Genomic DNA, 14,491 nt, shown 5'->3' with positions numbered 1-14,491 from the left:
AGGAGTTCATCACCAAGCTCTTATTATATGAAATGTTAAAAAGGGACTTACCTAAGAAAAAGAAGACCAAAAACTGAACAGTGAAACAGAGGGGAGGGGAGAGGAGGAGGAAGAATGGGGGGAAAGGTACAAACTTCAAAACAAAACAAGCAGCATAAATAGTAGGTACAAAATAGGCAGGGGAAGGTTAAGAATAGTATAGTTCATCATCACCAAGTTTTTATTATATGAAATGTTAAAGGGACTTATATAAGAAAAAGAAGATCAAAAACTATGAACAGTAAAATGACAACAAACTCACAACTATCAACAACTGAACCCAAAAACAAAAACGAAGCAAACAACTAGAACAAGAACAGAATCACAGAAATGGAGATCAGAGCGGGGAGTGGGAGTAGGGGGGATGAGGAAAAAGGTACAGGGAGTAAGAAACATGAATGATAGGTACAGATTAGACAGAGGGAGGTTAAGAATAATATAAAAAATGAAGAAGCCAAAGAACTTACATGTACAACCCATGGGCGTGAAGTAAGGCTGGGGAGGGAATTCCTGTGGGAGTGGGGTGCAGGGTGGAGGGGAATAAAGGGGAGAAAAAAATGGGACAACTGTAATAGCATAATCAATAAAATATATATTTAAAATCTTTGAGAGGACTGAGAGAATACATCTACAAAACAAACAGGATGTTATTTGAAAAGATTTAATTGGAGGTCAGAAAAGAGCTCCATGCACATAATTTCTATGTAAAAAGGCGTGATGCACATAATTTTTATGTAAAACTTGAAAGGTAAGATTGAAGGACTCTTCCCAGAAAAGGGAAAGGACGGGAAAGCTGGGAAAACTCAAAATCAGTCTAGGAGAGCCAGTATCTGACTAGGACTTTCAGAAAGATCAAATGGTATTGAAAAGAGTATTAGATTAGTAATAAAAGAAAATTTTCTGGAATTTATTTACAGACTGTATTTCCAAGGATTATTTTTTCCTGGATTGAAAGGATTCCTTCTCATTTCCTTCTCAAGTGCACTATAAGAGTAATGGGGGGGGGGAAAAATCCATACAAAGTCTAACATCATGAACATGAAAAACAACGCAAAAGTAATAGCATGTTAGCATGTCTGTAGAGTCAAGTCTTAGGCTCATTACAGTGCATAGTTCTTTAATTTTTATTTTCCTAAAGTCCAGTGATATTCAGTATCTGTTTATACCATTCATGTATCTTTTGATAGTGTCTAATAGAATAATGTCCCCACTTTTATTGTTTGTTATGGTTGAGATTTGAGTGTTATTAGTCTATTCCAGACACAAGTCCTTCATCAAATACGTGACTTGTAAATATTTTCTCCCAGTCTGTGGGCTTGTCTTTAGATTCTATATCTGTGTCTTTCAAACAGCAAGTTTTTAATTTTGGGACATCTGATTCATCAGTTCTTTCTTTCATGGATGGTGCTCTATTTGACTTTTAAAGTCATGCACATATATTGCTGTGATCAAATACAATTTTAATACCTAAAACATGAGTTCTTTTGAGACAGAATTTATTAAAGTTCAAAACAAAATTTTCATATCTTAAATTAACTACAGCAGGTCCTCAAATAACATCATTTCCTTCAATGTTGTTTTGCTATAACGTTGATGAGTTGCTGTAGGCACTTAACTGTTGTTTATATCAATTAACCTTTGATAAAATTGGTTTCATATTTCAGTTTCCTGAAAGTTGCAGAACCTGTGGACGATATTAAATAAGGACTTACTACTGTACCTTACTACTATATATTCTATTTTTTGTTGTTGACTATTTCTTTGCTTTTAATTTTAGTTCTCAGATATTAAACATAAATTATAAATGCTGAGCTGAAAAGTGTGTTTTGTTGTTGTGGTAGGTTTGTGTTTGTTTTTACTAATTTGGAAACACCACCTCTTTTTTGTATTCAGTATTTATACAGGTCCATTAAAAATGTGCTGAATTAGGCAGAATTAGTAGATCTATTAAAACCCTATGCCATGTTAAAGTGTTATTAAAAAATAGTCTGAATTGTTTCCATAGTTTGAACTCATGGAACCAACCAGGGAAGAAGAAAACTAAATTTTAGATGATTATTCTTTTAGTTGCCATACACTCTTAGTGTTGATAAGGACATTTGAGATCATCTAGTTGAACTCCCTGCATTTTTTCCCCCTACCTCTAGAGAAATTGAAGTCAAAAGGTTTAAGTGACTTGGCTAAGTTTAGGCAACTTAGTTAATGGAAAAGCAAAGACTCATTGTGAGAGTCTGTGTTTAGCTGAAATTTCCACTGTTATGTTGCTGCCTCTGTTTAACATTTAGACGACTATTTGAAAAATGTTTTTGTAAATAAAGGAGGGAATCAGATTATAGTTTAAAAAATGACTTGTAAGTAGATAAAGATAGATTATCACTATTACCTTTTAAATGAGTGGTTTTGAAAGACTTGAAAGTATTTCTTCAGTATGTTAAGGATCCCATTTTTCTAGGTGAGAAAATCTGTGAAACATATTGGAAGGTTCTAAAAATGGTTTAGTATAACTTGATATCAGGGCAGCCTGATAAATTAAACTTTGGTTTTAGTCCTCATACATTTGGGCCAAGCTATAAGAGGTTGTAGAGTCATAAGAAATGCTAAGTTTATGTTGCTTTTGATGGGTTTATTTTGAGAAATAATAGCACATTTGAGTGTCTAATACTATAGAATTTTCTTTTGATGCAGTATTTACTTAAAGTATTTTGGACAATAATCATTGGAGAAAATCAAAAGAGAACAGTCACTTTTAATTGTAGAATGTAAATAACCTTACAGAGTTCTTTTCATGAGTAAAATATTTAGGCAATACATTATAAATAGGTTGTCATTTGAATCTCTCTACTACCAGAAAGAAATACTAGAAATAACCAGTGGAATATTTGATTTCATCTTTTTCCTCTCTTACAGGCCTTCTGGTGATGTTCTTGAGACATTCAATTTCTTAGAAAATGCTGATGACAGTGATGAAGAAGAGGAAAATGACATGATTGAAGGCATTACAGAAGGAAAAGACAAACATCGGATGAATAAACACAAAGTAGGAACTCAATTTTCTATTATTAGCTAAAATATATATACTCACATATTTTGAATAGAAATTTTTGAGATGTCTTAAGTTAAATTGGGAGTGACCATTACATATTTCATTATGTCACTTGGAAGTTTTATATATCATGTCTAACTGAGTTACATACAGTAGAAATTATTTGCTGTATTAGTCACTAAATGACAAGAAAGGGTTTTTTATTATAGGACTAGTCCAGTTGTGTGAAACATTTTTTTAAAACAATTCTCTCTTCACTTCTGCCACAATTAAGAACCTCTACTGTAGTCTTTCTCTTTATGTGCAGTAAATAGGTGATATATTAACTAAAGCTTCAGTGGGGATACTCCCACCCTGGGTGAGGGAGTAAAGTGTGGATATAAATGTGTATGTTTGACATTTTCGTTCTTTGGTTAAGAATCAATAATTTACTTTTGCTTGTAACCTAAGAAACAGGTTTATCTATTTTAGTGGTGATGTGGGTTACCAATAGGAGCAAAAGTCTTTTTGGACAATCCATTTGTGAATTATCATAGTTATATATGGTATTTCAGATATGTTAAAAAAAAAGCACGTAGGTTCAGTTTGTAGTTCTCTGGGATGTTACAGTGATGTGGGAAAAATGCAGTGCTTCTCAGAAGTTTCCAGCTTATAAAAGTTGTTTTTAACCTTTTTGCTACATTTCTTTTTTTTTTTTATATTTCTCTTTTTATTATATTTTATTGATTATGCTATTACAGTTGTACCAAATTTTCCCTCCTGCTGTCCTCTGGCTACTACTCCCCTTCTCTCCAGCAATTCCTTCCTTTAGTTCTGTGCATAGGTCTTGCATATGAGTTCTCTGGCTTCTCCATTTCTAGTGCTGTTCTTAACTTCCCCCTGTCTGTTTGGTCCCTACCAATTATGCTTCTTAATCCCTGCACCATTTCCCCATTCTTCCCCTTCCTCCTCCCAGCTGATAACCCTCCAAATGATCTCCATATCTATGATTCTGTTCCTGTTCTGGTTTTTTGCTTAGTTTGAGGTTTGTTCTGTTTTTTAGATTCATTTGTTGATGGTTGTGAATTTGTTACCTTTTTAATGTTAATGGTTTTGATCCTCTTTTTCTTAAATAAGTCCCTCTAACATTTCCTGTAATTATGGTTTGTGGTGATGAACTCTTTTAGCTTTAACTTGTCTGGGAACCACTTTATCTGCTCTTCCATTCTAAATGATAGCTTTGCTAGATAGAGTAATCTAGGTTGTAGGTCCTTGCTTTTCACCACTTTGAATACTTCTTGCCAATCCCTTCTTGACTGCAAAGGTTTGGTTGTTTGGTTTGTTGTTTTTTTGAGAAATCAGCTGATAGTTCTAAGGAAACTCCTTTGTAGGTAACTTGCTGTTTTTCTCTTGCTACTTTTAAGATTCTCTTTGTCTTTAACCTTTTGCATTTTAATTATGATATGTCTTGGTGTGGTCCTCTCTCTGTCCAACTTGTTTGGGACGCTCTGTGCTTCCTGGACTTGTATGTCTGTTTCCTTCAGCAAATTAGGGAAGTTTTCCTTTATTATTTTTTCAAATAAGTTTCCAATTTCCTGTTACATCTTTGCTCTTTCTGGCATCCCTATAATTCGGATGTTGGTATGTTTGGAGATGTTCCAGAGGTTCCTGAGCCTATCCTCGTTTTGTTTTGTTTTTTTTTGAATTCTTGTTTCTTCTTTTTGTTCTGGTTGAATGTTTCTTTCTTATATTCCAAACTGTTGATTTGGATCCCATCTTACTTTCCTTCTCTGTTGGTTTCCTGTGGATTATTTCACTTATTGTAATGTTCATTTCTTCTTTTACTTTTTTGCCATACTCAAGGAGTTCTCTGAGCATCCTGATAGCCAGTGTTTTGAACTCTGCATCTGATAGATTGATTATCTTCATTTCACTTAGTTACATTCCTGGGGTTTGGTTTGTTTTTCATTTGGGCCATTTTTCTTTTTCTCCTCAATTTAGCAGCCTCCCTCTGTTTGTTTCTGTGTATTATGTAGAGCTGCTTTTACTCTGTGTCTCAGTACCATGGCCTGTGTTGAAAAGGCATCTGTAAATTGTGTGGGGCAGAGCCTTAGGTAATGCCAGGGCAAGGCACCTGCTTCACAGTTTTGTGGCTATTTGGGGAGGGCTTTGAGAGAGGACAGTGCTGCCCCCTGGCTTCTGGCTGTTCACCTGGCATCTGCTCCATTTCCCATCCCTTTACCCCCTTCTCATACGCCTGGCACCCTTCCAGCTCCTGCCCCAGTGGTGAATCACAGAGTGGGTGGGTTTGTGTACATTCTGACACCCTCTTAGCTCTTTAAGTGGTGAAAATCCATCATTTTCTTCTGCCGCCCCAGCACCCACTGGTTTTTACAGCTAGAGATAATGGGTATATATTTTCCTGATGCTGGAACCTTGGGCTGTGCGGCCTGGGGCTGGCATCATTGGCTCTGAAAGTGTCCCTTCCCTACCACCGCCACCACTTTTCCTTACCACACTGTCTCTCTGCCCTTCTCTGTGACTCCACCCTCCTACCTGTCTGTATGAATGTGTCTTTAAATTCCTGGTTGTTGGACTTTCATACAGCTCGATTTTCTGACACTTCTGGGTGTTCCAGTTTTGAATCTGGTTGCTATTCATTCTATGATTGTGCGAGAAGGCAAAGCATTTCCATCCTGACCGGCAGTTTCATATTTCATATTTGTAACATTCAATGTGTGTAACATGGGTGAATAGACATTTTACTTCATTCCTTTTTTTTTTTTTTTGTTCTGGGAGGTAAAGTCCTATTATAATTACCATAGCTATTGACATACATGAGTTAATATACTTATTAGTGTGTCATATATCTGTAAGTTATGGACTGCATACTCAGTTCTAAGAGTGTGAGGGCAATTCAGCATAACATACCAATGTGAGTGAGTGAATGGGCCTTTAAAAGAGTAATTGTGAATATATTACAAGTAATCAGGTTAACTCTTCCTGGTCATTGCATTTTAATACTTTTTACTACCACATTATTTGCATGACATCTTACAGTGGTCTGGGATTGGTGAACTACATAGAAAATCTAAACTTTTATACCTAAGTTAATTTAAAAGTGGGAGTGAAAACATAAAGAACCCCTTTAAAATTTAGAGTAAAAGTAATTATTGGCTTATGTTTCATTTACAGATAGGTAATGAAGGTTTAGCTGCTGACCTGACTGACGATCCTGATACTGAGGAAGCACTGAAAGAATTTGATTTTTTAGTGACTGCTGAAGATGGTGAAGGAGCTGGAGAAGCAAGGAGTTCAGGGGATGGCACGGAATGGGGTAAGATGATACAGAATTATGGGGATGGGAGAAATTCTAGCCCTTCAAGATACATTATTAAATAATATATATGGAATGTATGTATCTAAATGTATGGTGGCAGTTAAAGTGAGAGGAAATGGTCCTGAATAATTTGCACCAATTTATTTAGACTGGTTGACTAAAGTGTTCCATACATGCCTTTGGTGGATTTTAATTTTTTTAATTTGTCTTGATTTAAAGTTGAAATATTTAGTCAATTTAGAAATCCAGTTCCTTTTCTCTTAGCAGATTAAAAATAAAGAAACGTGTATACAGTTTTTAAAATTCCCATTATTTAATTTGGGAATTAATAAGGTTTCAAGAAGATGTAACTTTTTCAGTAGGCCCATATATTGTTATCTGACTTACTGATGGCAAGTAATAAAGGTACTAACCTTGAATTGTAGCTCTCTATTGAATATAATTTAGTGAAGGTATTAAACTTTATTATAAGTAATGCTAATAATAATCCAGCTATGTATGACTAAGACAAAAGACCCAGTTCTGTTTATATAGAGTAAAAAACCCCATTAGAAAGTAAAATAAAGGTATAAAAAATATTTTAAGGTAATAGCTGAGGTCCAGTATGTTGTTCCTATTAAATGTGCACATTCAATCATCTTTTAATAGTAGCATGCTCTCTGAGAAGTAGAACTCAAATTGTGTTTACAGAGCTTTATTAGAAAAGATTACTAAGTACCTTAATATATTTCATGTAAAGATGAAACTTGCTTAGTTACTAGAAAGGAATTATCACTGGATTTTAAAGTACTAGTTTGATGACAGGAAACACTTTAATTTTTAAAATGCCTCATTTATTTATTGAAACTAAAAAAAAATATTGTTAATAGCAGGGGAAGCAAACCTAAGTAATAGGTTTATTGATTATCCGGATACAAATCGAGTACTTAAAAGATCTGATTTTGTTACCAGCTTCTCATTATTTACAGTCCTCAAGTATTGTTTTCAGACCTTCACTTCTCTCCTAAGTGGCAAGAGAAGAGGTACATTAATTAAAGATATGAAGAAACTCCACAGTTACAATCTTCTACATTTGAATATACATTTTTGTATTTATTTGAGAATGGCTATATTCTAGAAGTTTAATCTCCTTAAGAAAAATAGCTTTGCTCCAGGGAAACAGTAAAAGTATCTTTTTTTTAGCTTCTTTGTGCCACCCATTCAATGTTGTAAATACCTCATTTTCTTCTAATAATTAGTAAACTATTATTTATGTTTTTCTGGTATATTTTATATAAGTATACATGATAATTTTTTAATTTATGCAGGTTTTGAACCCACAGCTATATGTGAAGAAAATTAAGTCACCTATAATGCATCTATGTAGAGAGAACCGTGGTTAACATTTATGTATATCTAAGAACCATAGTTAACATTTATATATAAATATATGTATATGTATTTAACAAAAAATTTTGCTGTGTGCTGACTTATGCCCCCATTTTTCACTTAACGTATTGTTCTTTTGCAGCGTCATTTTTAATAGCTGCATAATACTCTATCATTATGTTCCTTTATTATTTAATCAGGCCTCTGCTTATGTACATTGAGATTTATCTTCATTTTAAAAAATGATCACCTTGCCCAAGTGGCTCAGTTGGTTGGAGCATCATCTTGTATGCCAAAAGGGTTGTGGGTTTGACTCCCCATCACGGCATGTATGGGACTCAGCCCTCTCTCTCTGAAAATCTATAAACATATCCTTGGGTAAGGATGGATGGATGGATAGATAGAAAGATAGATACTATGGAAGTTTAACTGCCAGTCAAAAGATTATACAAAAATTTCAGGAGTTTAATTTGTACAACATGGCATAGTTTCTAGAATAAAAGTACCATATCATGTACAATTGATTGGTCCTTCTGTCTGAAGACCTTTGACTATAGAACGGAGAATCAAAAGAAGACCAAATTAGTGAATGATAATGGTCAATACGTCATTTACTTATACTTAGAGTATTTGAGAGTGACTTGAATCTTTTTGTGTAAACGGAAGTAACTGATAGTCTCTTCCACCCAGAAGAGACTGAAACATCTTTAAAGCATTTTAAGTTCTTGATAAAGAAAAGGGCTCTTTTAGTAACGAAATGGTTCAAGAAGTTTCTTTCCTTAAGATCTGAAAACTGTCATAGGATCTCTGCAGGGTTTCTGAATTTATCATTTCTATTCAACAAGTGTCATACTCATTTTTTTTAAAAACAAGGAGGATGGATATACAAACACTCCTTTATATTTAATTCATTTACTTAAAATTTGAATTTATAAATGGGAAGATGGTGGTTTTCAGACTTAAGTTATTGGGTAAAAAACACATTTTTAAAAATAAATAGTCTTAATATCTATGTAATTTTTGTATGCTATCAATCTACTCACCTCTAGTTTTGAACTTTTTTATCCTATCAAATATTGCTATGTAGAAAGCTTTTAAATCCCGTTTTTCTACTGTCATCTGTGTTAGGTAGTCTGAGTTCAATTTTACTAGCTTTTGGTTCTTCAAACAATAGAAAATATTAGTGAGCATTTCTAATTTTGCTATTTCTCTCATGAAGACTAGATATTTTAAGGGTGTTTAGTTAATTTCTTGTACACTTTTAAACTATGATCCATGAAAATTTATAGGCCTATAAAATGCAATTAGTACCTTATGTTTGGGTTGGTTTGTTTATTTGAATTTATTGGAGTGACATTGGTTAAAATTATATAGGTTTCAGGTGTACAATTCTATAATACGTCATCTGTATTTTGTATTGTGTGTTCACCACCCAAAGTCAAGGTCCACTTCATCACCATATATTCTTCCTTTACACTCTTCTACCAGCCAGCACCCCCGCCCCACCAATCACCTTATTGTTGTGATTTTTTTTTTTCTTAATCTTTCTATCCTTTTCACCCAGCCTCCCAAACTGCCTCCCCTCTGACATTTGTCAGTCTGTTCTCTGTATCTGTGCGTCTGTTTCTGTTTTGTTAGGGTGTTTTTTTTTGTTTTGTTTTTGTTCATTGGACACCACATATAAGTGAAATCATATGGTGCTTGTCTTTCTCTGACTTACTTCACTTAGTATAATACTCTCCAGGTCCATCTATGCTGTTGCAAAAGTTAAGAATTCCTTCTCTTGTTATGGTCCAGTAGTAAGTATTCCATTGCATATAGCTTTTTTATCAACTTATCTACTGATGGACACTTGGGCTTCTTCCAAATCTTGGCTATTATAAATAATACTGCAGTGAACATAGAACATAGGGGTGGGGTTTTTTTGTTTGTTTTTGGAGGGCAGGAGAGGGTAGGAAGAGAGGTAGAGAGACATTGATATAAGAGAGAAGCATTGGTCGGTTACCTCTCCTATGTAGCCTGACTGTGACCAGTCATGCAACCCAGGCATGTGTCCTGATTAGGAATCAAACTGGTGACCTTTCGCTTTCAGGACGACACCCAGCCAGCTGAGACACACTGGTCAGGGCAATTCTATTGAACGGTTGAATAGGTGTTTCAGTTTCTTGCCCAGAAGTGGAATGGGGGTTGATTAGGCTGTTTCTTTTTTAATTTTTTGAGGTAACTCCCTACTGCTTTCCACAGTGGCTGCACAAATCTGCATTCCCACCAGCAGTGCACTAGGTTTCCTTTTTATCCATATCCTTGCCAACACTTGTTTGTTTATTGATGATAACCATTCTGACAGATGGGAAGTGATAATCTCATTGTGATTTCAATTTACATTTCTCTGATGTTAAGTGATATTGAGCATCTTTTCATGTGTCTCTTGGCCATCTCTTTGTCTTCTTTGTCCTCTGCCCATTTTTTAAATTGGATTGTTTGTTCATTTGTTTTTGGTGTTGCATTGTATAAGTTTTTTATAAATTTTGGATAGTAACTCCTTATCAGATGTATTATTGGCGAACGTATTCTCCCATTCACTGGGTTGTTTTTTCATTTTGTTGATGGTTTCCTTTGCTGTGCAAAAACTTTTTAGTTTGATGTAGTCTTATTGTTTGTTTATTGTTTTTCCCCTTGCCTGAGGCAAAATATCAGGAAAAAAAGTATTGCTACAAGAAATGTCCAAGATTTTACTGCCTATGTTTTCTTCTAGGATTTTTATACTTTCAAGTCTAACATTTAAGCTTTTAATCCATTTGAATTTATTCTTGCATATGTTATAAGAAGTTGTCTTGTTTTACTTTTTCGCAAACCTCTATCCAGTTTCCCAACATCATTTATTGAATAAACTCTCCTTACCTCACTGTATGTTCTTGCCTTTCTATGACAATTATTTGTCCATAAAGTCGTGGGATTATTTCTGGGCTCTCTATTCTGTTTTACTGGTCTATATATGTCTGTTTTTATGCCAGTACCATGCTGTTTTGTTTACTGTGCCCTTGTAGTATAGTGTGATACCAGGTAGCATGATTCCTCAAACTTTGTTCCTCTTATTGAAGATTGCAGTGGCTATTTGGGTTTTTTTGTGTGTGTGTGGTTCCATGTAAGTTTTTGGAATATTTTTTTCTGGCTCTGAAATACATCATTGGTCTCTTGATAGGAATTACTTTGAATCTATAGGTTCCTTTGGGTACTATGGACATTTTAATGATGTTTTCCTATCATGAACATGGTTTATGCTTCCACTTATTTTCATCTTTTTCAGCTTTTTTCGGTGTCTTATAATTTTTATGAGTGCAGGTCTTTTACATCCGTGGTTAAACTTATTTCTAGGTGTTTTATTCTTATGCAGTTGTAAATGGGATTGTTTTCTTAATTTCCCTTTCTGATAGTTCATTATTGGTATATAAAAATGCAACTGATTTCTGGATATTTATTTTGTATCCTGCTACTTTACTGAATGCATTTATCAGTTCTAGTAGTTTTTTGGTGGAATCTTCAGGGTTCTCTAAATAGAATATCATGTCATCTGCAAATAATAACCGTTTTCCTTTTTCCTTTTCAATTTGGGTGCCTTTTATTTCTTCTTCTTGTCTGATTTCTGTGGCTAGGATTTCTAATACTCTGTGGAATAAGAGTGGTGAAAGTGGACATCCTTGTCTTGTTCCCAATCTTAAGGGAAATGCTTTTAGTTTTTGGCCATTGAGTATGATGTGTTGGCTGTGGGTTTGTCATATACGGCCTTTTAACATTGAAGTATGTTTTCTCTACTCCCACTTTACTGAGAGTTTTTATCATAAATGGGTGCTGTATTTTATCAGATGCTTTTTCTACATTTATTGGTATGATCATGTGGTTTTTATCCATTATTTTGTTTCGGTGGTGTGTCACATTTATTGATTTGCAAATGTACCAACCTTGCATCGCCTGAGTAAATCCCACTTGATCATGGTGTATGATTTTTTTATATATTGCTGTCTTCAGTCTGCTAATATTTTGGTGAGGATTTTAGCATCTATGTTTATCAGGTCTGTTAGCCTATAATTTTCTTTCTTTGTGTCTTTATCTGGTTTTGGAATTAGGATAATGCTGGCCTCATAAAATGATCTTGGGAGTCTTCCCTCCTCTTAAAATTTTTTGGAATAGTTTGAGAAGGATAGGCATTAAATTTCTTTGAATGTTTGGTACAATTCACTTGTGAAGTCATCGGTCCAGGATTTTTGTTTAGTGGGAATATTTTGTCTGTTGCTTCAGTTTCATTAGTGGTAAATTATCAATTCAGGAATGCCCTTTGTATAGGTTGCGTGGGCCCTCTCATTGTAACTGAGTCTTGATTGTTGTTGGCCCTTTCGTGTGTGGATGTCAGTCCTCAGGCTGGATGACTATGAGGGTCAACCTTGACCACACTGCAGGGGCTGCTGTGCAGGTGCTGACCACATGAAGCAGAATTTGCCTCATCTTGGTCTGCTGTCTGCCGAGTCTGCCTTTGGATTTGCCACTTGTGACACTAATTGTATCCTTCTCTGATGTTGTTTGAAGCTGGCCAGAGTGTGTGGTTCTGGGGTCTCTTGGGAGGAGACTCTGGTGGAGGCCAATATCAGATGCTGCTTCTGACTGGTCGTGGGCCATCTTGTTTGGAGCTACAAAGTGATTCAAAGTTTATGGTTGCCCTGCTGGGCCTGGGCACGGAAATGACCAAGCTTCATACCAAGTCTGGTTTTTACTAGCACTGGGCCCAGGGTCAGTTCAGCTAAAAACCTAAGGCACCCCAAGATCTGCCTCCCTCTGCTCTTGGCCTATTAGGTTTACCACTGAAAGAGCTTCTGGTGATACTTGTTTCATGAGGTAGGTTCTTAGTGAGTCACCAGGTAGGAGGGGCAAGTGATGATTACGAGATCGATTGAGGTTTAAGCTCAGTGCCAGTCCTAGGTTTGAGGCCATTCAGTAAATATTCCAGGGGATGCCAGATCTAGCTGCCTTCCTCTGGGTGCCTGCACACCTTTGTCTCAGGGAATCATCAGGGTGAGGCCAGCAGTGTTTTATCAGGCCCAGACAGACAAAGATTTAGCCATTGGGAAGGAGGGCTCTGTAGTGGGTAGATGTGCAAGGGAAAAATGGCTCTGTCCTAGAGTCACACCATTCAGTCTGACCCAGATTCTGCCAGAAGTCCAATCTCATCATGCCAGGACCACCAGGAGTCGGGAGAATGAAGCTAGTGGATCTCCTATGGGGGAAGTGACCTGAGTCATACACGTCAGTCTTTCCCGGATTCCGCCTAGACTTGGCAGAGTGGAGCCACCAGAAGTCAGGAAGGTTGGGCCACTGAGAGCTTAGAAAGATCCCTGGTTAGGGTGAGGTGCTAGTTAGATTCATGGGAAAGTGGGAGCAGTGGCCCCCACCACAAAGCCATACAACTCAGTCATTGATACCTCCTGAGTCTGCCCTGTCCTCTGCACCCTACCTAGACAGCTGATTCCTCAGCATTGTGCAGTCTCTGCAGGGTAGGGCAACTGGGAGTCTAGAGGGTGGGGCTGTTGAATTCTCCCAGGCTGATGCCGTAAGGAGGGGTGTGCTCCATCCAAGAACAATAGTGTCTTCAATGAGGGAGAGTGATTCAGCACAGATACCTTGTGGCATTTCTTCAACTCTCTCTCAGCCAAGCCCTCAGTCTTCATGTGACTCTAGTCAGCTTTGCCCTCCCTCCACCAGACGAGGGTGAGTGTAAATCTCACCCTCAGGTCTGCAAATCAGATTTTGTTTGTTGGCACTTTAAGAGGGCCTCTCTGTTTCCAGTGGAATCCCTGGTAAACAGAATTTCTGCTGATTTTCACAGCCAGATATTACGTGGGCACTGCTTCCCAGCTCTGCTCCTCTGGGCTGGGGAACCTTTGCAGCTGAGAGATTTTCCCAGGATCTTAGCTGCTGCGTGTGGTTCAGCCTTTTTCAGGTCTCCATTCTTCCTCACAGTCTTGATGCGGTTTCTTCTGTAAATCCTTGGTTACAAGACTTCTCTTCAGCTAGTCCTCAGTTGGTTATTTAGGTGGCTTGCTCTATATTTTAGTTGTAATTCCAGTTTGGTCTTGGGAGGAGGTAAGTGTAGTTTCCACCTAATCTGCTGCTGTCTTGGATTGACCATCTTGCCAATGTTTTATTTAAATACAATGGATAAGGTACTGAATATTTTCATAAAATAACATTAGTTACAAATTTATGCTACATTAAGTAGATTTATATAATTCCTGTGCTTTGGTATTAGAATCACCATAATGGAATTTAATATTTTTGTGATTTTGTGTTGTCAAGGGTCAATTTTTTGTGCATATTTATATTTTATTTTAAACAAAAAAAGTTGCCATAACTGCTTCAACCTCGTTTCTTGGTATTTTTTCCCCCTGCAGATTTCTTAAAAACAATTAATATGTAGAAGATTGTGGTGGCTCTTCCCTTTTGCTCTTAACTATTTTTTATAAGCAATATGAAGTCAGCTATTACTTACCAGGCAAGTTTCAGGATGTTGTTTGTGCACATAGGCATTCACCAATATGTTCTTTGCACTGCTTAAGTTTACCTTGGTTTTCTAGACACCTGTTGTCTTGGAAGTAATACTTTGTTTTTTTGCCCTTAAGCTTATTCTTCTTTATTCCTTTGCTTTTTCCCTATGCTACCCTTTGCTACTCTAG

General features: G+C 36.3%; 1 protein-coding gene across 1 annotated transcript in view; it reads left to right on the top strand.

The window, feature by feature from the left end:
• STRN3 (striatin 3) overlaps nucleotides 1-14,491 on the top strand; it is a 105,221-nt gene that overhangs the window by 55,485 nt on the left and 35,245 nt on the right. Inside the window, exons 6-7 of the mRNA XM_054577905.1 lie at nucleotides 2,947-3,076; nucleotides 6,257-6,398. Coding sequence (XP_054433880.1) covers nucleotides 2,947-3,076; nucleotides 6,257-6,398 — 272 coding nt within the window. The remainder of the gene's footprint in view (nucleotides 1-2,946; nucleotides 3,077-6,256; nucleotides 6,399-14,491) is intronic.

The sequence above is a fragment of the Pteronotus mesoamericanus genome, unplaced genomic scaffold, assembly GCF_021234165.1.
Source record: "Pteronotus mesoamericanus isolate MK-2021 breed Mesoamerican mustached bat unplaced genomic scaffold, CSHL_Meso_final contig_46, whole genome shotgun sequence".
NCBI classification, from domain to species: Eukaryota; Metazoa; Chordata; class Mammalia; order Chiroptera; family Mormoopidae; genus Pteronotus; species Pteronotus mesoamericanus.
This window is presented reverse-complemented; position numbering and strand designations above follow the sequence as displayed.